Source organism: Carcharhinus amblyrhynchos, chromosome 23, assembly GCF_965287045.1.
Source record: "Carcharhinus amblyrhynchos chromosome 23, sCarAmb.v2.hapA, whole genome shotgun sequence".
Taxonomy (NCBI): domain Eukaryota; kingdom Metazoa; phylum Chordata; class Chondrichthyes; order Carcharhiniformes; family Carcharhinidae; genus Carcharhinus; species Carcharhinus amblyrhynchos.
In genome coordinates, this window is record NC_137346.1 from 15,377,966 (window position 1) to 15,403,914 (window position 25,949).

Sequence of the window (25,949 nt, forward strand, 5' to 3'; positions counted from 1 at the left end):
CTTCACCTGGTTTTCTTTTGTAACTCCAAGTACATGTCGAAAATAAAACAGACTCTCCCAGGCACTTCTCTTCTCTTGAGGGTCAAGTTGCTTCCAATTCCAAACCCAGACAACAGCTATCTTTTATTCTGAAGCAACTCTGACAGCATGTCCTTTAATTGAAATGGGCAGAAAAATAACACAGTAAGAAGTCCCACAACGCCAGGTTAAATTCCAATAGCTTTGTTTGGTAGCAAATGCCACTAGCTTTCGGGGCTCTGCTCCTTTGTCAGTTGAGTGGGAGTTCTGTTCACAAACAGGGCATATAAAGTCACACACTCAATTTACAGAATAATGATTGGAATGTGAGTCTTTACAGCTAATCTTTAAGGTACAGACAATATGACTGTAGAGAGGGTTAAGCACAAGTTAAAGAGATGTGTATTGTCTCCAGCCGGGATAGTTAGTGAGATTTTGCAAGTCCAGGCAAGTCGTGGGGGTTACAGATTGTGTGATATGAACCCAAGATCCTGGTTGAGGCCATGCTCATGTGCACGGAACTGCTCAGCGACCCTGCGCTGTCCTGTGTTGTGAAGGCCACCTTGGAGAATGCTTATCCAAAGATCAGAGGCCGAATGCTCGTGACCACTGAAGTGTTCGCCAACAGGAAGAGGACAGTCTTGCCTGGTGATTGTCGAGTGGTGTTCATTCATCCATTGTCATAGTGGTTTCCCCAGTGTACCATGCCTCAGGACATCCTTTCCTGTGGCATATCAGGTAGACAATGTTGGCCGAGCTACAAGAGTATGTACCATGTACCTGGTGGATGGTGTTCTCACATGAGATGATGGCATCCGTTTCAATGATCCAGCACGTCTTACAGAGGTTGCGGTGGCAGGATTCTGTAGTGTCGCGGTCACTGTTCTCCTGAAGGCTGGGTAGTTTGCTGCAGACAATGGTCTGTTTGAGGTTGTGCAGTTGTTTGAAGGCAAGAAGTGGGGGTGTGGGGATGGTTTTGGCGAGATGTTCGTCTTCATCAATGACATGTTGAAGGCTCCGGAGGAGATGTCATAGCTTCTCCGCTCCGGGGCAGTACTGGATGACAAAGGGTACTCTGTCCACCATGTCCTGTGTTTGACTTCTGAGGAGGTCGGTGTGGTTTTTCACAGTGGCACGTTGGAACTGTCAATCAATAAGTCGAGTGCCATATCCTGTTCTTATGAGGGCATCTTTCAGTGTCTGGAGGTGTCTGTTGGAATCTCCCCACCTGTGCAGATCCTGTGTATACGGAGGGCTTGTCCATAGGGGTATAACTTACGGACAAGCCCTATTTAAATACTATTTAAATGGGAAACAGATTCATCTGTGCAGAGGGATCTGGGTGTCCTTGTGCATGAATCTCAGAAAGTGAGAATGCAGGTGCAGGATGTTATAAGGAATACAGAGGGTCTACAGTATAAAAGTAGAGAAGTGTTGTTTCAATCGTATAAGGCATTGGTGAGACCATACTTGGGAGTATTGTGTTCACTTTTGGTCACCTTCTTTGAGAAAGGATGTAGTGGCACTGGATATGGTTCAAAAGAGGTTCACTAGATTGATTCCAGGTTTAAAGGGGCTGTCAGATGAGGAGCGGTTGAGTAGCTTGGGCTTGTACTCGCTGGAATGCAGAAGAATGAGGGAGGATTTGATTGAGGTTTATAAGATATTCAAAGGGATTGATAAAGTAAATGTTAACCAAATGTCCCCCCTTCTAGAACAGTCTAGGACAAGAGGTCATAGTTGTAAAGTAACAGGGGAGATAGAGAACAGGAGTTCAAGGCAGATGTAAGGAGAATCTATTTCTCACAGAGAGTTGTGGATCTATGGAACTCACTACCCCAGAGTACAGCGGATGCAGAATCAATTAATGGATTCAAAAAAGAGACAAATAAATATTTACTCAAAAACGGGAAAAGGGTATGGGGAAAAGGCAGGGGAGTAGAGTTAGGATGAGATGGAGATCAGACATGATCATATAGAATAGCGGAGTGGGCTCAAAGGGCTGAACTGCCTACTATTGCTCCTAATTCCTATGTTCCTACGCAGTTGCTGCTGTTGTAGAATGAGTTTTAAACACATTTACGTTGATTCCACTTTTGATCTTGACGTGACATAAGCATCGAGCTATGGTGTCTGTGGTCACTCTTTTGTGTTGCCTTCAGAATTTCACAAAGAGATATTTCTTAGTGCTCAGTACAGAGCCAGTATTCTCTCAGATGTTTGTAGACACATAAACATGGGTCTGAAGGGTATGCCCACCACACAAATTGGCAACCAGCTTTCCCGGCTTGCTCTCCTTCAGGAGATCCATTCATTTGAAAAATGAAAGACCAAGGTGGTTTTCACGTATTGCTTTTGTCTGGTTGATGTATGGTCAGTTGAGGCTGTGCAGACACTAAAGCAATTAATGTACAAGTTTCCATCGATCAATCTGGAAGAGTGAGTGATGAAACAGTGAAAGCTGCCCGAGGTAGTCTGGCACAGGCTTCACACCCCACATTATATTGCATCTTAGCACTGGCAGTTTGTAGTGACAATCAACTTCCATAATCTCAGTGAGTGATTAATTGAAATGAGCCCAAACTGTGCCCAACAGGCAGTGCAACACAAGAGGCAGTGGGGGGAGGTGCTGGCCTAGTGCTATTATCGCTAGACTATTAATCCTCAGCTCATGTTCTAGGGACCTGGGTTTGAATCCCGCCACGGCAGCTGGTGGAATTTGAATTCAAACAAAAATCTGGAATTAAGAATCTACTGATGACCGTGAAACCATTGTTGATTGTTGAAAAAACCCATCTGGTTCACTAATGTCCTTTAGGGAGGGAAATCTGCCCGTCCTTACCTGGTCTGGCCTACATGTGACTCCAGAGCCACAGCAATGTGGTTGACTGTCAACTGCCCTTGGGTACCGAGGGATGGGCAATAAATGCTGACCAGCCAATGATGCACACGTCCCATGAATGAATAAAAAAATGACATAGCTGACCTTAGCTATGTTGATGGTAACTGTAGCCCAGTCTACAAAATAGTGAGGTTCAAAATGTCAAAACAGCTCCCACAGATGTTTGCAGTGGATTAAGTTATTGCCTGCTGCAAAAACCCAACCATTGCTTGATGCAAGTAATGTACAGTTTTCTAGTTGATGGCCTCTGGGCAGAGAAGATGATACTGGCGTTTTCTGCGAAAGTCTTTATCTTGTTTTTTTTTCCTGATCTCCTGTATGACAAAAGGTTAAGACACTCATAAAGTGGGTGGTGTGCAGTTGAAGTAGGTTGAGAAATTAATTACTTCATTGTTGTGAGTTCAGTGGTTCTGGCACTGGTAAGTCGGGGCTTATTGTCCACCTTGGTACCGTAACGAAACCATCAGCTTCCCTCCCTGTCCATTTTCCATAAGCATTTACTTATCAGACAGAAAGGGGGAAATGCGCAGAGAAAATGGCACTGCCAGCTGATTGGAAAGGCATCTGTTGCCATGGTGCCAGTATCTGGTAACCAAGAAACTTCACTTTCTACCTGTGCATTTTGATGGGATGCAAAAAGGCCAACATTTGGGTTGGGATTGTCCAGCTGCAATCGCCCCAAAACCGGAAAATCCCACCTGAAGTCAATGGATCTTTGCATGGCCCGTCCTCCCCATCCATCCCATCCCCACCTCACCTGTTAGTATTCCCAGGATGGGTGGGACGGGAAAATTCCGGTTCTGGTTTGCCATACAAATAACACAGCTGCAGGAAAACAATCACATCTAGTTTCCATTCAGGCCGAGTCATTGAAACCATCAGCTCCATGATTACAGACTCCAGGTGAAGGTTCTGCTTTATCCAAATGTTTCAAGATGTGCAATGTTTCCAGAAAAACGGGACACGTTCATTACTTCCATGTGATTCTGTTGCTGCTTTATTATTCATTTATGCTGCTGAAGGTGTGTTCTCTAGTTAAAACCATAGAATCCCAACAGTGCAGAAAGAGGCCATACAGCCCATCGAGCCTGCACCAACTCTCAGAAAGAGTATATTACCCCACAACTGCCCTATCCCTGTAACACCACACATTTACTATTGCTAATCCCCTAATCTACACACCTTTTGACACCAAGGGGCAATTTAGCATGGCCAATCCACCTAACCTGCACATCTTTGGGGTATCTTTGGAGCACCTGGAGGAAACTCACGCAGACATGGGGAGAATGTGCAAACTCCACACTGACAGGACCCAAGCCGAGAATCGAACCTGGGTCCTGGGGCTGTGAGGCAGCAGTGCTAACCACTGTGCCACCGTGCTGCCCCATGAGCACTACAACTTGCAGGGCTAAGTAATTAGTTTAATTTCTTCCTGTTTGTCCTTTTTCTTATTTCCATCTTTTTCGTTTTAAGTTTTTACTCCATCCTTAAAGTTACAAAGCAGATTCTCAGAGTGGACCAGGCAAATCCAAATCCATTCCTTGGTGCATTCAAAAGTCAAATTCAAAATCCAATTAAATCCAATTCAAGGTGAGCCATTGCACCCCTACCTTAGGCTTGACCTGATGCTCCATCTTAGCCAAAAGGCCAAGTTGGCTTTGAAAAGATCCAAGCTGACAAGATGAGGTCCCCATCCCCTCCCGCAACCCCCATCTTGACGTTGGATCTGACGCTTGATCTTGGCCAAAAGATAAGAACAGATACTGACCTGGTCTCTTCATTCTATCCTTCTAAATAAAAATTCCATCCAAAAAGCCAGATTCATACTGAATCCAATTCAGTTAAAGTTACAGGTAAAGTTTATTTATTAGTGTCACAAGTAGACTTATATTAACACTGCAATGAAGTTACTGTGAAAATCCCCTAATTGCCACACTCCAGCGCCTGTTGGGGTACACTGAGGGAGAATTTAGCATGGCCAATGCACTTAACCAGCACCTCTTTCAGACTATGGGAGGAAACCCAAGCAGACGTGGGGAGAACGTGCAAACTAAAAGAACAAAGAAAATTACAGCACAGGAACAGGCCCTTCGGCCCTCCAAGCCTGCACCGACTATCCTGCCCAACTGAACTAAAATCTCTTATCCTTCCGGGGATCATATCCCTTGATTCCCATCCTATTTATAAATTGTCAAGACGCCCCTTAAACATCACTTTTGTATCCCCTTCCACTACCTCCCCCGGCAACGAGTTCCAGGCACCCAATACTCTCTGTGTAAAAAATCTGCCTCATATCGCTTTTAAACCTTGCCCCTTGCACCTTAAACCTGTACCCTTTAGTAATTGACTCTTCCACTCTGGGAAAAAGCTCCGCATAACCAGTGACCCAAGCCAGGAAATGAACCCCAGCCCCAGGCGCTGTGAGGCAGCAGTGCTAACCACAGTTCCACCATGCTGCCCCATTCCCAAGAGAGAGAGACAAAGAAGATCCAAGTTGACAAGGTGAGGCATTGCATCCCCACCTTGTGCTTGACCTGATGCTTCATCTTAGCCAAAAGGCCAAGTTGCCTTTGAAAAATTACACCAGGCGACGCCTTGGTTAAATTTCACCATCTACTCCGATCATTGACTCTACCCTAACCTGGGCGAATCTCCTTCATAATCATGGGTTCACCTTGGCCAGGTGATTCCACCTTTTCTTTCTCCAAAAGATACTTTATTCATGAGAAACCTGCGAGAACACTACAAACATTTCAAAATGGCCGTTGCACAAAAAGCAATAATATTCAGGTTCTTTGCATACATTATATAAGATTCTGAGATGCTTCAATAAAGGAAAGAGAATGCTTTACAGCAGTCTTTACAAACATTGCAAAGTTATTTTAAAGGTGATTCCATCTTCCTCCAACATGTGTTGCTACCATTTAGATGCAGCCCATCTTAATCCTGAGACAGCACTTGTGATGTGTTCCCTTATCAGTGTTATTAACTGCAGTTGACACATTGTCAAACCACCGAGTTAGATCATCACCAGCTGCAGAAGGAAGAATAATTTTTCTGTCACGATACCCTTTGTTCTCTTTCAAAGCCTGTGCCTTTCCCTTTTCAAACTCCCTGCAGTGCAATGGTTCACATTGTACACCAGTGAAAGCCCAGCCAATCACAGAGGAAACACATTGTATTAATGGGGAATATGAAGCCAAGCCAACATTTGTGCAGACAACATATTTTCTCTGATTTTTGCTTCAGTGAGACTGGCTTGCTTTGTGGAGGAGTTCAGCATGAATCCTAGCATGCACTGAGTCAAGGAAGCATGCGTGTGTGGGGCAATGACTAAACCAACATCAGGGAGTATTTGGGCAGATTCTCTGACAGTATCCATGGCACCCGATTTTTGTATCAAGTAAGGTGTCATCTATATAGGGCCAAAACAGTATGACCTACACTTCTCATCATTGCAAATAGTTGCAGCAGCTTTGTGAAAATGTACAGCCCCTGAGCTCAGGCCATTTTGTTAATTCTATAAACTGTTGTTGTGTCCCTTTCCATCTAAATTTCAGATGTAATTTCAGACTTATATTAACACTGCAATGAAGTTACTGTGAAATTCCCCGAGGTGCCAGAGTGTGGCGACTATGTTATTGGGTTATAGAGGTTTACAGCATGGAAACAGGCCCTTCGGCCCAACTTGTCCATGTCACCCCTTTTTTAACCCCTAAGCTTGTTCCAATTGCCTATATCCATCTATACCCATCTTACCCATGTAACTGTCTAAACGCTTTCTAAAAGACAAAATTTTATCCATCTCTACTATTACTTCTGGCAGCTTATTCCAGACACTCACCACCCTCTGTGTGAAAAAATTGCCCCTCTGGACTCTTCTGTATCTCTCCCCTCTCACCTTAAACCTATGCCCTCTAGTTTTAGGCTCCCTTACCTTTGGGAAAAGATATTGACTAGCTGATCTATGCCTCTCATTATTTTATTGACCTCTATAAGATTACCACTAAGCCTCCTACACTTCAGAGAAAAAAGTCCCAGTCTAAGACTCCTTGTCAAGTCCCAGTAGCAGCCTAGCAATTCTTTTTGCATTCTTTCTAGTTTAATAATATCCTTTCTATAATAGTGACCAGAACCGTACACAGTTCTGCAGTTGGTACCATGGCTTTGAGGGCATAAAAAAGCTCCCGATGAGGAACTGTACAGCCATATCTGAAGTGTACATTTTAAACTGGTGGTATTTTATATGCGCAATGTCCTAACTATGTTCGGGGTTGTGGGTTTTCCACAGAAAGAAAAGGCTTGATTTGCACGCATTGATTCAAAGTAGCACTCAGCATGTTTTCACAGAAGAGATGCTCTCTGCTCTGCACAGAATACAAAACTGAAAATAAAACAGCAGCCCCTGCCAGCACCCTAATGACATCAATGTCAAATTGTGTGATCAGCTCTTAAAGTAACCTGCAATCCTTTTAAATAAGCCTTTACTTCTGTGGTTATGACAACAAATTACTTTGATGTTATACTGCAGATCATTAATACTTTGGATGAAAGTCCTTGGCATCATTAATCATTATACATAGTCAATAGGAAAGTCGATCAGGGAACAGACATCTATTGCTCGTTGGTTGTATACAACGTTCTGGAATTTGGCCATCTTTGTTGCTTCAGAATGAAAGACTTGATTTCAGATTTCAAATCTTTGAGATTTGAATTGGAACCAACTTGATCCTCAGAAGAGGAAAAATGTCTGAAGGAGTACTTTTTATTTTCTACATGTACTTGGAGTAAAAAAGGTGAAGCACAGTGTTGCACATTACTGCTGTTCCTTCAATTTATAACAATTAACGTACCGCATTAAAAATGTGACAGAAACCACAAATTTGGATCTTATATTGACTGAAGTGGCAATGGGGTGGTGTGTTTAAGTTTATTTATTAGTGTCACAAATAGACTTATATTAACACTGCAATGAAGTTACTGTGAAAATCCCCGAGTCGCCACACTCTGGCGCCTGTGCAGGTACACTAAGGGAGAATTTACTTCTATGCTGGTAATGCACCTAACCAGCACATCTTTCGGACTGTGAGAGGAAACTGGGGCACCCAGAGGAAACCCATGCAGATATGGGGAGAATGTGCAAATTCTGCACAGTGACCCAAGCTGGGAATCAAAGCTGAGTTCCTGGCACTGTGAGGCAGCAGTGCTAACCACTGTGCCACCATGTTGACCCTCTGCTGCCTCACAGCGCCAGGGACTCGGGGTCGATTCTGAACTTAGGTTACCATCTTTGTGGAGTCTGCACATTCTCACTATGTCTGCATGGGTTCCCCTGGATGCACCAGTTTCCTCCCACAGTCCAAAGATGTGCAGGTTTGGTGAACAGGCCATGATAGATTGCCCCATAGTATGCAAAGATTTGTAGGTTAGGGGGATTAGCCATGGTAAATGCGGGAGGTTACGTGGATTGGCTGGAGGGGAAGGCCTGGGTGGGATGCTCTTTCAGAGAGTCAGTGCAGACTCGATGGGCCAAATGGCCTCTTTCTGCACTGTAGGCATTCTATGATTCTATGGTTCTACTATGTTTGTTCAGATTTGACAGATCTGGAATCATGTGATATCCACCAACTTTTTTTCTATCAATGACAATTTTTGAGACACAGTCTTCGGGCATAGTCTTTTCAATTACACTTTTGTGTTGATGTCTGAAGATGTTCTAATCAACAACTTTAATTTCTTCACTGTTCAGTTTGTCTGGTTGAAGTATAAAAATCCTGCCTGGTTGGGGCAATGAAGTTTCAGCTCATATCGACATACAATGCTCACAATGCTTTGATCTGATGTTATTGCTTCTCAAGCATTTTTATGGTTGGTCAATTGAGTAAGACCATAAGATATAGGAGCAGAAGGAGGCCATGCAGCCCATCAAGTCTGCTCTGCCATTTAATGAGATTGTGATGGATCTGATGTATGATAATCCTCAACACCACTTTTCCGCCATATCCCCATCACCCTTCATTCCCTTACTGATTAAAAATCTGTCCATTTTAGCCTTGAACATACTTAACAGTGCTGCCTCTATAGCCCTCCCAGTAAAGAATTCCACAGATTCACTGAAGCTAAAGTTTATTTATTAGTGTCCCAAGTAAGGCTTACATTAACACTGCAATGAAGTTGCTGTGAAATTCCCTTACATGCCACAGTCCGGCGCCTGTTCAAGTCAATGCACCTGAACCAGCACATCTTTCAGACAGTGGAGGAAAATGAAGCACTTGGAGGAAACCCAGACAGACACAGGGAGAATGTGCAGACTTCACACAGTCACCCAAGCCAGGAATTGAAACCAGGTCCCTGATGCTGTGAGGCAGCAGTGCTAACCACTGCGCTGCCGTGGTATCCTTATGGCACCCTCTAAGAGAAGAAATTCCTCCTCATCTCTGTTTTAAATGGGTGATCTTTTACTCTGAGATATTCCCCACTGGTCCTAGACTCTCCCCAAAGGGTGAATTGACCTCTCTGTTTTCCTAAAGTTAATGCAGCCGGTGCCTTCCTGATGGTTGATAGTGTGTTTTCCACACTTGTGCCTTTTGGGAGTCTTTGTCCTGATCATACCTCTACTGCAGATACTGTGGAGGTTGAAATGGTGCTTGACCCCATCATAAAGACAGAGGTACTTTCCCCGGATGTGTCCTGATATTATTGATATGAAAAAGGCTCACGTGCACTGGCTGCTGCCATTGGACTGCGGTGAAGGTTGTAGCATGCCCTGAACTGAGTGCAGCTTCTCATTATATGTGCTGTCATTCGTTCCTCGTCCACTTCTTTCACCATCTAATGGAGATAGTTTCCGAACTGCTGCTCTGTCATGTGTACACTCAGTTTGCAAAGGCGTGTATCTCAATTTAAGATCAGGCTTTATTCTGCATTTCCTGAGCTGATTCAGCTGGCATTGGCTATCAAAGCAATAGCACCTGTTGAGTTACACCAAGAGCTTTGTGGATTCCAAGAATACAGTGCTCCCTTCTAAAAAAGACCTTTGGTGCCTCTGAAGATTCATGTTCTGACTGTGGATTGTGTGATTTGTGTTTTCCCAAATCAAGGGATTTGCCACTGGGATGATCAAATTGCAGTTACCTGACTTAAGGAACTTCTGGCATATTTTTGACATAAAATCTCCTCAAGAGAGCTTGTTGAAGAAAATTCACTTTTCCCACTCGGTCCTCAGTCAGTGAATCCCTCTCCTCAGGGAAAGGGTGTAACTCTCGATGCAAAAACAAATGATTGTTTCTGATGCTGATTCTATTTTGCCACCAACATCCAAACGGTTTCCCGTGGGTGGTCCATCCTTGGCCATGGGAGCACTTAATCCAGATCTGTCAGTATCAGGTTAAGCAGAATCTGGAATCGGTTCCAGAGGTTGTTCCAACTGAGGGTCCTGGCACAAACATACTCATAATCAGTGCCTTCTCATGTTCCTACTCAGCACAGACATCCTAGGACATTGAGTCAGAGTACTGTTTATGTTCAGCCATATCTTCACACCAGTCTACACGAGGGTGGTGAATTCACGTCTGGTGTGACCAGTTTGCATCTTTTGTACTCCAACTAGTGCTGCCACTACTGGCACTAGTATTGGCACACATGACATCAACCATAGTTTGCAGCTGCTTGCTTTCCTCTTCTGACTCTGAGAATATTGCTTCCCATATGATAGTCAATAGTCCCTTCCTGTCTCACAGACGTCCTGGGTGTGGCAGCTATGATGTTTCCAACTTGAGTTCACAGGGCTGGCTACTTCAGTTTTATCCTTTGGGGGGGATGGGGGGGCTTGCTCTTTACGCTGTCCACTGAGTTATCATCTGCTCCACAGTGACAGCTTTGCTCTGACACGGCATTGTAAACATTTCTAGAACCTTCAGGCTTCGTCTTTTGTGTTTCATTGTACTTCTTATCTCAAAATGCAATACCTTGAAACATTAGGCAAATAGTTTTGCGGATGACACAAAGATTGGCCTGGTGGTTAACAGTGAGGGTGAGTGTCTTGGGCTACAAGGAGATACAGATGAAATGGTCAAATGGGCAGATAAGTGGCAGGTGGAATTTAATCCTGAAAGGTGTGAGGTGATACACTTTAGGAGTAATTCGACAAGAAAGTATTCAATGGTTGACAGCATATTAGGCAGTTCTGTGGACCTTGGTGTGTTTGTCCTTACATCTCTGAAGGTAGAACAGCATGTTAATAGGGTGATGAAAAAGGCATGTGGGACACTTGCCTTTATCAATCAAGGCACAGATTACAATAGCAGGGAAATCATGTTGTATATAACTTGGATGAGGGAACAGCTAGTGTATTGTGTGCAGTTCTGGTTGCCACATTATTGGAAGGATGTTATTGCACTGGAGGGGGTGCAGAGGAAATTCACCAGGATGCTGCTTGGGATGGAACATTTAAGCTCTGAAGAAAAGTTGGATAGGCTTGGGTGGTTTTCGCTGGAGCAGAGAAGAGGGGTGACAGATCAAGGTGTACAATGAGGGGCAAGGACAGAATGGATAAGGAACAGCTGGTCCCTGTAGTTGAAGTTAGGATTGGGGATCATAGGTTCAAGGCAGGAGGTTTAGGGGGATATGAGGAAAAGCTTTTTTATCCAGAGGGCGGTGACAGTCTGGAATGTGCTACCTGGGAGAGTGGTTGCCTCACATCATTTTGAAAGTACCTGGATGAGGACTTGGCACATCATAACATTCGAGGGTATGGGGCAAGTGCTGGTAAATGGGAGTAGGTGGGAGGTCAGGTGTTTCTTGTGTCAGTGCAGGCTCAATGGGCTGAGGGCTCCTTACGCAGTGTGTGATTCTATGATTCAATAAATGGCAATGTTTTCCTTAGCGATTTGGATGAATTCTCTCACATCCTTGTGCTCAGCTGATAAAGTCTGCAACACGGTGGATGAACTGGCTGCACATTCGTGAACAGGATCTCACATTATTTCAAACATCGTTACGAAATAACTTGCAGCGGGTCAGGCAGCTCTGCGGAAAGAGAAACAAACTTCAGGTTGGGTCAAACGGTGGATCATTGACCTGAAAAGTAAACTCTGCTCCTCTCTCCATAGATGCTCTAAATTTCCAATGTTTTCTGTTTTTATTTCAGATTTCCAACATCTGCATCAGATTGTTTTTAAAACCTGTCGTACTTTGATTTGAACCAGGTGTTGGTTTCCATAATTACATCTCCACTTTGATTTTTACTTTGGAAATGGAGCAAATAATGTTTCCCATGGATGTTGAGTACAGCTGTCTTGGAGGCTTCATAATAGGGCTGATCTACTTGCTGGTTCACATTGAGATTTGTGGAATTTAAACCTTCCTCACCATTGACTAGAATGTACAAATAGAAAACAAATATATCGGTCATGGATGTGTCCGTAAAAACTGTACTCTCTGCAATTACCTGGGTGGCACGGTGGTTAGCACTGCTGTCTTACAGCTCCAGCAACCTGGGTTCAATTCTGGCCTTGTGTGACTGTCTGTGTGGAGTTTGCACATTCTCCCTGTGTCTGGGTGCGTTTCCTCTGGGTGCACTGGTTTCTGCCCATGATTCAAAGATGTGTGGGTTACGTTGATTGGCCACGCAAAATTGTCCCAGGATGTGTAGGTTAGGGGTGTTAGCAGGATAAATACATGGTGTTACAGGGGTAGGGCCTGGGTATGATGCTGTTGCAGAGACTTGCTAGGCCGAATGGCCTCCTTTTGCACTGTAGGGATTCTATGAATTCTACTGCTTTTAAACCTTGCCTATTACTCGACTGTCAATCTTTTCAAATTCTAATTTGTGTGACCTTCAGATCAATTCATTTTTTTTTCATTTGAAGACATACGAATTCCATTTACTGATTATTCTGAAGCTTAATTGTGGACAACACCCTGCTATTGAAAATACTTCCTCAATGGACCTGATCGTCCAATATCATCAAGGTTTTGCAAAACCCGTGTGCAGTTTCTGTGTGCACCAGAGAATTAACAATGCATCCAGATTAGAACAATTCATTGCTTTCACAAAAGAACCCTCTGCAAACTGATTAAATGTTTGGAAATTATTCAACAGTCCAAACACAATGAAAAGAACAGAACACATTCTCACAGAGACAAACTAAATTTTGTGAAAAGATATCAGCGTAGCCTATACATAGAATTTTTCTCTTAATTGAAGGCATGTTTAGTTTTCACCTTGCAGTTTAAAGTTCTTTAGGGGATATGCGCTTGTTCACAATCTGCAATGTGGGTACAAAAATACAGCAATGTGGTTGCATTCCTCCATTATGCATCTTCTTCTTATGCAGTCTCCCAGGATGACTCTGCACACTCCACCAGAAGGTGCAGCACATGGTTAGCATTGCTGCCTCACAGTGCCAGGGGCACAGGTTTGATTCCCAGCTTGGGTCACTGTCCGTGTGGAGTTTGCATGTTCTCCCCGTGTCTGCATGGGTTTCCTTCGTGTGTTCCAGTTTCCTCCCACAGTCCGAAAGACATTCTGGTTCGGTGCATTGGCTTTGCCAAATTCTTCCTTGGTGTGTGGTGACGAGAGGATTTTCAGAGTAGCTTCATTGCAGTGTTAATGTAAGCCTATTTGTGACACTAATAAATAAGAACAAGTTTTCAGATGAAGCATCTGGATTGGATGCTTGGATTTTGGTACTCTGCTTGTGCTTGGTTTCCTGCCAAGCCATTCCCACATTTCGGTGGGGATTTGCATTTTTCAGGATAGCTTGTGCATCCCAGAAATGTTTCCTCTGCCCTCCTGATAACCACTCGCCAGTTCGGTGTTAAGGTGGTTTGTTTTGGAAGTCTTGTGTCAAGCACATGGATGATGTGTCCTACCCAGCGTAGCTGATTTATCAGTCAGTGTCTTCATACAGGGGCTGTTGGCCTGAGAGAGGACATTGATAATGGAACATTGGATTTGCAGCATTGCTGGTGACATTCTTCCAGAGATTTAAGATGTCTGCTGTATGTTCCTTCTATTGAGTTGTTCTCAGCATGCACCAGCACATGACTGTCAGTTCCTCAACATTAGCCCCAAAACACCCTTCAGCTTTCTCTCTGCAAGGTTCAAGACAAATGAGGGGGTTTAATCAGCACATTGAGAGACTTTTTCAGAACAAAGACTTTTGCAGAATTTCCCTGGATGGCCCCTCTAAATTCACTTGTTTGCTGTTTGGTATGGGAGTTACTTGTGACAAAAAATAATCTGCTTTCCTTCCTGCTGGCAAGATTTGTACATTCAGAAGATTACATTTTCTTTCATGCGTTGGTGCTGTCAAGTCACTCTCCCACTGAGTTTGTTTCCTACGAGCTGTAACCTGCAGCAATTTTTCACATGGACCTCAATATGGCAGAATAAATGGAAATAGAAAATGTACAAGTTTCTAGCTAACAATTGCTTGCCCTTGTTCTGTCCCTGCAGACAGAGCTGTAAGCAAATCATTTGTGCAGATTAAAAGGCCAAGATAGATAAAAGATATGTTGCTTACTTTGTGCATGGCTACATATAAACTGAGGGAACATTTGACAAAGCTTTGGAAAACATTGAACAGAATTCTGAAAAAGCAACTGAGTATTGACCATGAACTTTTAATGTGTGCTAGAGTAAGTTGTATGATATATTGCAGCAACACATATTGTTCAATATAAAAACTCAGAGTCAGCTCTGCAATCATTAAGAGATTTCACAATGTATGGGAAGTTCTCCAGAATTAGTGGAATCAAGTGGTGAGAGAAACCCTTATCCTATTGGTGGATACCCATTTGATCAGCCTTCCATCTATTTAGAGCCAGCTGGAAGAGCAGTCTGAAGATCACTCAATTAATCAAGGTCCCATTCACAGTCCATATGCTCACAACAATTATCAAGCTCATCCTATCTCTAAATTAATGCCTTAAAACATGGAATCACATCCTACCTTATCCAGAATAAAACAAAAGCATTAGTCCTAGCTCCTCTCAAAGTTTCAATCCTTTTTTCAAGATATTGGTGCTTTAAAAAATTGCCATCAGAGCTCCAAATTAACTGCTTTGTTGCTCAAGAGTCTATTCCAAATGTCTACTGGGGCAGGGGTGGAAACTCCCCTTTGTCCAGGTTACATTGTGTATTACAAAAAATTTCTAATTTTCCTTGTGCCATATTGGATTCACGTTACATATGGTTCCTTGCTGGGGTTATGGTAACATGTCTTTAATCAGCGCAATCAACATAAAAGAGGTGGGTAGGTAACAGACATTGATATGCTGCGAAGTGAAAAACAAATCGAAGCGAAGCTGTTCTGTACTACATGACACTGAAGATTTCTAAAGCTTCTGCACATCAGATTGGATTGGATAGGGAGGCAAAGGATGTTTGAGAAGAACATAGGTGGGAAACTGGCATTCATGGTCAAATGAACAATTTTGGAGTCTGTTTCCACAGAATTGGGGATTAATAACTAACTACATTAGATTCCTCAGTCATGTGTTTACTAGTCATTGGTTTTCAGTGCATAAAAACTCAACCTAAGTATTAAGTTTAATTTTGCACCCTCAGATCTTCACATTTGCCTGGTCTTTACGACAATGTTCAGGAGAGACCAAATGTCCCAAAGCAATGTGCCAAATAGCCTCTCCAATCAAAGCAAAGTCTGGCGCATGTGTTGCACCAAATTCAATTAGCCAAACACAGTACTGACCAACTTGTATCTTCATTTTCTTGTTAAAAATAAACTTTGGTCTGAGGTGTACACACTAATCAGTGTTTTCAATTGTTAAACCTCCATTTCCATTTTGTAAATTCCTTTACAGTCCATGATTAATGCTCAGTGGATTTATTTTATATCAAATTTATTTTACCAAGTTGTATTTGAGAGATAGCTTCATTAATACAAGAACTGAATTGCAAGAAGTTGTAAACATGAGAGAATTTAATCAGAATTTATAGTAAAAAAAAGTTTAAATATACATCTTTACATAAAACAATTACTCAAAGCATGTTTTATTAAACTGAATTCACACTAAAATCACAAAAATCAGACAATGAACAGTTCCAATCTTTTACAAAAAGAGAATAAATAAAAATACATGATTTATTTTTTCAATCTGTACATCACTGACAAAAGGAATTGGAGGTTGCCAGGTGACGGTCTGGTCTTTTCCAAGGTTGCTTAGTGACGGCACTCCAAAATGTCAGCTTTGGGTTGCCCGTTTAAGCTTTAGTAATATAACCTTCTTGTATCAGGAAATCATAGATCTTCCTTGTTTTGTTCACATCTATTTTAATAAGAGTCCTTGCCTGGGCTAGCTTTAGGCCACCTAATCTGCTGCTCTCGTTCATCAAAGCCGACTTGTATTCCAAATATGCTCCGGGGACCAATCGTACCATCTGGCACAGCTACGAGATCGGTGGGTAGAAAGAATCCACAAAGAACGTCATTCAAAAACACTGACAGTAAATTCAAAGTTCTGCATACATGTCCTTAAGGTCAATCCAAGCTATTATGATGAAACATCACATCCATCTACCTTTTAACTGTTGTACTGCCAGCATTTTCTGGTTTATGAATGTTGCTGAGGCTTGCTTTTGCTGTTACCAAAACCATGGGAAGGATATTGCAAAATGGAAGGTTAACTAGCAATATTTTGATTGGAACTAGAGGGAGTCAGTTGGAATCAGAAACAACTGAAGCTTAATTTGACCAACTAACTTTCCCTCTCTGACCTATGAAATAGTTGATCTTTCTCTGCACCCTAGCTATAACTTAACACTACATTCTGTACTCACTCGTTTCCTTCTCTATGAACAATCTGTCTGACTGTATAGCACGCAAGCAACAATATATTTCACTGTATGTTAATATATGTGACAATAATAAATGAAACAATGAACCTATAATCAAAATTTGAGAAGTGCAAGAAAGTCAGCTGTTTAGAGACAATCAAATGTACCTCTTTTTCCTTATCGTTTAGCTTTTCTGTTCCGGGAAGGCCCGTGAGATTCAGTGGGGGTGCATTTCTTCGACCTGCTCCATCCATAATGAAAAAGGAAAACAAAATCATCAAATATCAGTGCAACCAAATGACCACTTTGTAGTTCTGCCAAAACTTCACCTGCTGTGGAATTGCTGTGGGTTGTGAACATGTGCCTATTACTTAAAAAAAACACTATCGCAAATGTTTCAAAGTGCTTCATAGATAATAAATTACTTTAAATTCATTACTGCTATGTTGTAACAGAACATTAAAAACCAAGCCTTGTGCAATATAGGTGGACTCAACAAAACATTTCTTAAACTTAAACCTCCTCTGTCCTCAAAAGATATCCAAGTAAATTTAAAACCATGGTAATTGGGATTAGATCAGGAATTTGTTAATAAGCAGGGTGTTCTTGTCAGAGGTGAACTCAGAATGGGATGAGGTGGGGAAATTAAGCAAGTGCCGAGTTATACTTGTAACCTTCTTGCCCTTACTCTAAGTGACTGACCTACACATTGCAAATGTTCTGACATTAAAGTTGTGGAGAACAGTGGGGAAAGAATGGTGCAGAAAAACGATCGTTTAGATAATCAATCAGTTAGTCAGACATTTGGCAAATGAAAGTCATTCAAATATTAACGTTACATATTAGTCAAAATACATCACTGGGAGATCCAGCATTGCCACTGGGAAACTGGGTTCGAAGACACTCTGGATTGAAAGTAGGAAGGAGTATTACATTGTAACATTAATTCTGACTTACTCCCTTCAAGCATTTTTACATACTAAAATAGCGAGATTGCTGAATTTTTCCTTGTAAGTTTAAATTAAATGAGAGTCAACAAGGGAGATTTTGAAAAGAAGCTGGAACCTGTGATTGATTTATCACTTTCATCAGGTTCTCAATGTCTGAGATGTTGTTAACCGTTCCTCTCTCCTCAGATGCTGCTTGATAGATAGAGGTATTTCTAGCATTTTCTGTTTATTTCAGAATTCCAACATCTGCAATATTCTGCATTAGTTTTGCATTCACAATGAAGCTGGGCTGTTATAAGAAGTTTTGATAAACTGATTAAACCATTCTTACCAAAAGAAGATTCAACGTAAGCACTGGTAATAAATAGTCTCATCACAGAAAGGTTCATGGTAATTTAAATTAAGACAAAGTAAACAGCAAAAGAAAATACTTGTTTAAAGAGTAAACAAAAAACTCAGTTTAAGATGTTATGCTTACTATGAGTTTGCACCACAAAATGGAAAAATTTCACTGGGAATATATATATATATATATATATATATAATATATATATATATGAGGGAAAAGTGATCTAGACAATTAATAGTGTGTGTTTCAAAATCATTATCTGCTTTTTCCTGGAATGACAGTACTGCCTGGGCTTTTCCAATCTCTATAGTAGGTATGTTAAAATCAACACTACGAGTCACATCCATGTACAAGTTACTGTTTTATAGTTGCAATTTTATTAAAAATCTCAGCACAGGGTGCAGAAATACATCACGATGCAATTCACATGATTGTACAGTAATATCATTTTCTAATAACCACTACAAATAAATTCAAAATCCATAATAATGAAAAGTAGAATGAATGAAATAAATTAAAAGCAAATTACTGGGGATGCTGGAATGTGAAACCAAAAGAGGAAATGCTGGAAAATGTCAAAGGGTCATCCGGATTCGAAACACCTTCACAGTATTTTCTCAATAAGTTAAAAATGGGCAAGTTTGATTTTGGGCAGAATGGGAAAAACTACGAGATGCAACTGCTAATAAATTCACTAGATCAAGGTAATCTCAACCTGATGCTGTGCAAGTTGAACGTACAATTGCTATTATATATAAGCTAGTGGGGGTAAATGAAGTAGCTCATTCTGAAGGCCTAACCTCTTCCATAGCAAAAAAATTAAAATCATAAGTGGGCTGGTCAAAAGCTGCAGTGAAAAGGCTGGATAGCAAAACTTATGGAGTAATGCAAGTGAATAAAAATTTGGCTTTCTAAAATTAATTTGCAGGATGTGGGCTTGCTGGTCAGACCAGTATTTATTGTCCATTCCTATTTGCCCTCGAGATGGTGGTGCTCAGCTGCCTTCTTGAAACATTGCAGTCCATGTGGTGTAGATACATCCACAATGCTGTTAGAAGGGATTTCAAAGATTCTGACCCAACAATAATGAAGGAACAGCGATTCAGAATGATGAGGCTTGGAGGGGAACTTCCAGGTGGTGGTGCTCTCACCTCATGTACCTACTATCCTTGTCCTTTCAGGTGGTGGTAGAGGTCAAAGGTTTGGGAGGTGCTCGAAGGAGGAGTCTTAACAAGTTGCTGCAGTGCATGCTGTATAGGGCACACATCACTGATGCTACACCTTTGTAGCTTAAGGGCTGAAAGCAACGGGTCATGGCAAATGCGTGTTTTTGGGAACAGAGGGTGGTAGATAGTGGTGTTCCCCAATGGTCAGTGCTAGAATCACTTCTTTCATGCTATATATAAACGTCTTTGAATCTTGGAATACAGAGTAAAGTTTCCATAATGTGCCAGTGATACCAAACTGAGTATGATACAGATTCCTAGCACAGGACACATGAGTTAACAGAACAGGCATACAATAGCAGATGGAATTTAATATAGTGAAGGATGACGTGACGCAATTTAGCAAAAGGGATGGGGAGAGGCAATACAGAATTAATGGCATAAGTCTAAAGAATGTGGAGGAAGAGAGGGACCTGTTTGAAGATGGTAGAACATATTGAGAGACTGGTTAGCAAAACATAAGGGATTTTAACCTTCATAAATAGAAGCATTTAGCTGCAAAAGCAGGGAAACTATACTAAACCAACATAAATCTCTGGTGAGGCCTCACTGAGGGTAAAACATCCAGTTCTCGTCACCACACTTTAGGAAAGAAGTGAAGGTCATGAGAGGGTGCAGAGAAGATTTAACAGAATGGCTCCAGGAATGGGAGCAATTGAGGTGAGATTTCATAGATTATGACCGGCTTAAAAAAGATGCACAAGGAAAACTCATTCCATTAATTGATGGCACAAGGACTTTTTGGGCAAGACATATAGGAGGAACTTGAAGATGATCTTTTTATGCAGCAAGGGGTAATGACCCAGGGCTCGCTGTCCACGAGGCTGGTGGATGTGGTAATAATCAATGATTTCAAAAGGAAATTAGAAGGAAATAAACTTGTAGGGCTATAGGACTGGACAGGGCAGTGGGAGTGGCAAGATTGCTCTTCGAGGACCCAGCATAGACTTGATGATTTGAACGGCCTCCTTTTGTGCTAAAAATATGTTTGTGACTCTAGTATGTGCTCAATTTAAGGAGAATCTTTTGCACTTCCTCAGCCATGATCAGCAGCTACTCACCAGCTGTAGGGATGACAAGTGCCACTGGATTTAATCCTGAATCACTGGAATGTAAAAATGAAATACAAGATTAGTGCATTCTAAAATTTGGAAACAATGCTAGAAAATGAGGAAGCTGTCTTTTTAATATTGGTGATATACTGAAAAATTAGGACTGTTCAGAAGAAGCCCATGTTTTTTATTTGGATTATTCCCTGTCAAGAGCAAAAGCTATTCTCTCAGTAGTAAGCATAATTTAGAAAGCACTAGCTTTGTGTATAAAGCTGAGTAAACACATGCAAGTGAGAGTTGGGTAGTGCATGAACAACAGATACAACTTGGCCAGTGACAATGGAAATTTTGATTTACTTTCAATTATTAATCTGTGACCTATTAATATTTCCATCCCCACTGTCCACCAAGATAGTTTGTATGATACTTGCATCACAGGATCTGAGAAACTCTTTTTCTTTGTAAGGTTTGTGGCACAGATTCTGAATTAACATATATAACTCAGTGCTGAAGTATATTCTTCAAATAGTTACAGCCTTCTTGCTAGTGCCGCACAAAATACATGATCCTACATGCAACTTCCTGTCTATGGTAGTATTGACACTAAGAAGCACAGACGGTTTAAAAACTAACAGAGCTTTAGTAGTTACAAGGTGCAATCACTACATGGCTGTGTCTTTTCACACAGGCAGTTTCTTGCACTAGCGGCCTGGTGACGGCATACATACATACACAGTGCTTACTGCAGTTGCCATTTTGCCTATGGCGTTTTTGACTTTGTATGAACGTCATTAGTGGTTTTGAATGGTGTCGACTTTGTGACTAGAGGTTGACTGTGCTTGGTCTGGAGGTAAGGTGTTGTCTTCTCGACAGTGTCCATCAGTAGTATCAGGGTTGCAGGAAGGTTCAGGTCAGGACTTTGTTCACTTGAACCTGGATTTTCAACAGGAGGTTCCATTTCCAGCAGATCGGGCATTCTTTGTCAACAGCTAATCCATAGACCTCCTCCAGAGGACAGCACCTCTGGTTTAGATGGTATAGGTTTTGTTTGTTTTTGTTCCAATTCATCCAATCAAGTCCAATTTAGAGTCTCAACAAGTTGACACATTTCCGGTCCAAGCTGACAAGACAGGGCTCTCACCTCTTGTCTTGGACTTAATCTACATGGTCCAAGCTGATTGGAGTAGGCGTAACTCTTCCTCCAAGGCTTGATCTCATTTGCATCTTAGCCAAAAGGCTGAGATGCCGCTTTTAAAAACAGCTTCAAACGAAGCTGAAATGTAGCCTAATGACTTCAACCAAGCACAGCATGTCCATACTATATTTGATCTTAGCCAAAAGGCCGAGAAGATACAGGTCCAATCTGTGCAACAATCTTGGCAGGAACACATTTGTCTCCTGCGGAGTTAATTCCTGGCCAACACCCTTTGTCCGAGGTGGAACACAATGCGTGTTTTCCTGCTGTTGTCTCTGTCCTTGTTTTTCCTGTTGAATAATTTCTTTATTTTCAGAGGTTTCAACAAGTTGAATGCCAGAAGTAGCTGTCTCTTCTTCATTTATGACAGGAGAGATTTTAGTCATTGAATGAGCGATATTCCTATATACTAGTAGGAACTGGTTAAGACCTTTGAATAGAGAACCTTGTTCCCTGTTTTCAATGGTTTCATGGTTTGAACAAAATGTTCTGCTACTCTGTAGCAGGGTGGTATATCGCAGACAATACAATGTTGAATACCATTCTCTTTGAAGAAACTTCCAAATTCTTGGGAGACAAATCGAGGTCCGTTACTGCTTACCAATTGCTCAGAGACTCCAAATCCACTGAAGACTTCTCATTTCTTGACTGTCTTTTCCAATGAATGTTAACTTCATTATGGCGACCTCTGGCCACTCTGAATAAGCATTGACCATTGCTAAGAACATATGTCCTTTAAAAGGTCCTGTGAAATTGATGTGCACCTGTCAGCAAACCTCTTCTGGCCATTCCCAAGGATGCAGAGCTAATGGTGACAGATTTCATACCTTCACACATGAAGAACATGTTTGAGCTTTCTCTGCAACTTCCGCGTCTGATCCAAGCCACCAGAAATAACACCTTGCTATTTCTTTCATGCGCACAATTCCACAAGGGCCCTCATGCAACTTGTCTAACATTTGTCTTCTCAATGGTGGTAGAATAATCACTCTAAACTGCAAATAAGATATCCTGACTGTACAGACAGTTCCAATCTTCTCATGGAATATGGCTTCAGATGTTAGTTCTGAGGTCTTGCCCCGTAATACCATATCCATTACTTTGAAGAGAATCATTACATTGCTCCAAATGTACTTCTTCACTTGTCCTGAAGTGACAGTGTACCATCTACCTGTTAGAAGAAATTTTCCCTCAAGTAGTCTGACGAACCAATCATAAAAGCCCATCTACATTACAATGGACACTTGATTGTTGATACTTGATGGTAAAAATATGTACAAACAAAAGCATTGTCCATCTTTGCATTGTCCATCTCTGCATTCTACTTGCTGCAAGTGATGGAATTCCTGTGTGAGGGTCCAAAAATTGTCGTTAACGGATTATGGTTTGTCAATAGTTTTCTCCCATACAGGAATTGGTGGAATATCTTCACTCCAAAGATAATCCCCAATGCTCCTCTTTCAATTTCTGTGTAGTTACTTTCAGCTTTGCTCAATGTTTGAGATACAAAGACAATGGGTCTTTTTTTGCCCAAATGCATGATGTGGAATACCACTGCTCCAACACCACAAGGAGACATATATCAACTGTAGGTGTAGGATAGGATCAAAATGCATAAGGACTTCAGATTCGAGCAATGTTTATTTGGCTCCCACAATAGAACTATTGCACTAATCCGACCACTTCCACTTGTTTTGGCACAACAGGTTATACAAGTTTTAAAATGGTTGCAAAACTTGAAACAAATCTTCTGTAGTGGGTAACAATCCATTGACGGATCACAACCGGGTAATATTCTGTTATAGCCCTGACCTTCAAAGGAGATTTGTGAAGGCCCATGGCATCAATCACATGTTCCAACTACTCAATGGAGGACAGGAAGAACTCACACTTGAGCTTACAGACTCTCAGTCCACAGTGTCCCAATCTCTGAAGCGTGGCAGTCAAATTCCGAAGATATTCCTCCTCCTGTCTTCCAGTGACTAGGATGTAATCCAGAAAGCACTTGACTCTGCTCCATCCTACTCAGGATCTGGTCCACTGCTGTTTGAAACAATGCTGAAGCAGATGTGATACTAGTTATCTACAATAATGAAACAAACCTGTGTCACGATTGTAAGAAGTTCCTGTGTTTTTTTTAGCTTACATCACCTGTAAGTAAGCCCAGTCCAGGTTGATTTTGTTAAAATGTTGGCCTCCTGCCAATCCGACAAACAAGTCATCAACGTGCAGTACTGGGTATTTATTCCGCACATAATACTGGGTTAAGGGCGACTTTGAAGTCTCCGCAAATCCACACAGATCCATCTTTTTTGATGACTGATTCTATTGGTGTAGCCCATTTGCTAATGCTGACAGGTTGCAAGTCATTCCCAGTCAGCTTCAACTTTCAGCCTGATAGCAGAGGTAACCAACCTTGCCTTCAAGCATTTTTCTTGGCTTCCTTCTTTAGTCTTCAATTTAAATGTGATGCCTTTCATACCAGTTCTCCATCAAACACAACTGGGTGTTTATTTAGAATTTTTAAGACCTGATTCTTCTTTAGACTTCAGGTTGACTTGGGCCCAGTTCAGTGGAATCTTTTCTGACCAAGTTTGATCCATCAACGCCGGATAATTGTTCTTTATTACACGTGAAGACAAATTTGCTGTTAAATTGCACAGGTACTTCAATGTGGCTCTTCAGCATAATCCTTCCAGTTGTGTATACTTCAATACTATTTTTGAAAAACTTTCAAGAGAATATGTCTGCGTTTTTCCTTACATACAGTCTCTGACACCAGCGAGACTACTGCCTCGGTGCTGATTTCCATGCTTACTCATTATCCATCCAGCGGTGGAGTGACTCCGTGTTTATCTGTAGCACCAGCAGTGGATAGCACATTCGGTGGTGTCCTCAGACTGCAAGTCACTTCATTTCTCTCAACTCACTGAAATAGAATGAACACTTCTTTTATTCTGTTTCCATGCTGCTTTGGTTTGTTGTGGCTTATTATTTTTACTTGTAGCTTGCTTTTTCTTCCAGCAGGAACGCTTTGTGACCTTTTTTCCCCACACCTTCTGCATATTATATCCTTGCAGCAGCATTTCTAAGGGGAATGCCCTGGCTTCACACAGGCGATATTTATGAGTTCTGAAACACTTCGGTGTTGGCTCAGCTAAAAATTTTGTGTATCCGAATATTCAAACTCAGCTGCTAAGCTTCCTTTGCAGCCAGCTCTGTCCCTGGCCTTTATCAGTCACTCACAGTTAGCAACCATTTCTATATTGCCTCACTTCACAGACCACCTGTCCTGAACTGTCTCATTCAGCACATCACCAAACTCAAAGTAACCAAACACAGTAAATGCTGGAAAATCTGAGCACATCTGGCAGCATCTGTAAGTCATGATGTGGAAATGTCAGCATTGGACTGGAGTAAAAACAGAAAGAAGTCTCACAATGCAGCTTAAAGTCCAACAGGTTTATTTGTTTATTTACAAATAAATGCGAGACTTCTTTCTGTTTTCAGCATCTGTAATGACAGGCAAGAGCCGATGTTTTGAGTTCACATAACCCTTTGTCAACTCTTTTTTTTTAAAAAACCAAACTCAGCACCCTAAGAGTTTTAGTACAGCCACAAATTGCACAATTGATTCAGCCTCTTCATGCTTTTTGTGGAATCTGAAGCACTCTGCAATCACCAAAGGCTTTGGCAAACAGTGTGCTTGCAAAATCTCTACAATTCGTTCATATGCTGTAGTGCTTGGCTTCTCCGGTTGCATTAAAGTTCTGAGGAGATTGAATGCCCCCCCTGCTCAGAAATGTGGGACCCTAACATCTTCTGCTATTTTGTTTGTCTGCACAAAATAGTCAGAATACTCATCTTCCTAAAAAAATTGGAAGATCTCATGGCACCAGGAAGTCCTGCTATTTTCTTTCTCATCGAGGTTCCCCATATGCACACTTTGCAACACGTTTTCAGCAACTAACTTGCTTTTCCCATTTAAATAAGGCAGCAAACGAAGCATTGGTCACTTTTTAAAACCCCTCCAGCTCTATAATTGCTCTGCAGACGATCACTGTTCATGTCCGTCTCGCCTGTGACATCCAGAGCATGAGCTTGCCTCCTAAGTCTTTTCCAATGTTTTATCAAGTTTTTTCTCCCAGGTGGTTAACAAGCGCCATTCCAAGTCCTCAGCCAAATTTTGTGTTGCGCATGGCGGTACTGATATTTGGAAGCACGGAGGTTTTAAAACTAATAGAGCTTCTTTAGTCAGGCAATTTCCTCTGCTAGTGACCTGTGATGCCGCTTCTGGTGAAGACATGTGAAATGCTTACTGCAACTACTAAGACTCAATATAAATACGTAACACAGCTAGAATGTTAGACGGTTACAGAGTCCTAAGGTGATGGAAGGAGGTCAAAGACATTAGAGTGGGAAGAAATGTCATACATCAGAACATGGTATGCATTTT

The 25,949-nt window shown here is 41.7% G+C and overlaps 1 protein-coding gene and 1 long non-coding RNA gene across 3 annotated transcripts in view; one reads left to right on the forward strand and one right to left on the reverse strand.

Annotated features, from left to right (window-relative positions):
* The window catches only part of LOC145357546 (uncharacterized), a 115,930-nt gene that overhangs the window by 85,126 nt on the left and 4,855 nt on the right, over nt 1-25,949 (forward strand). The window lies entirely within an intron of this gene.
* tada2a (transcriptional adaptor 2A) overlaps nt 15,862-25,949 on the reverse strand; it is a 33,620-nt gene continuing 23,532 nt past the window's right edge. The window contains exons 13-15 of one of the 2 annotated variants that reach the window (XM_080211001.1): nt 20,308-20,351; nt 16,889-16,971; nt 15,862-16,334 (exon numbers count right to left, since the gene is read on the reverse strand). In XM_080211001.1, the coding sequence (XP_080067127.1) occupies nt 16,149-16,334; nt 16,889-16,971; nt 20,308-20,351 (313 nt within the window). In that variant the 3' untranslated portion in view covers nt 15,862-16,148. The remainder of the gene's footprint in view (nt 16,335-16,888; nt 16,972-20,307; nt 20,352-25,949) is intronic. The other variant, XM_080211002.1, reaches the window with a different exon arrangement.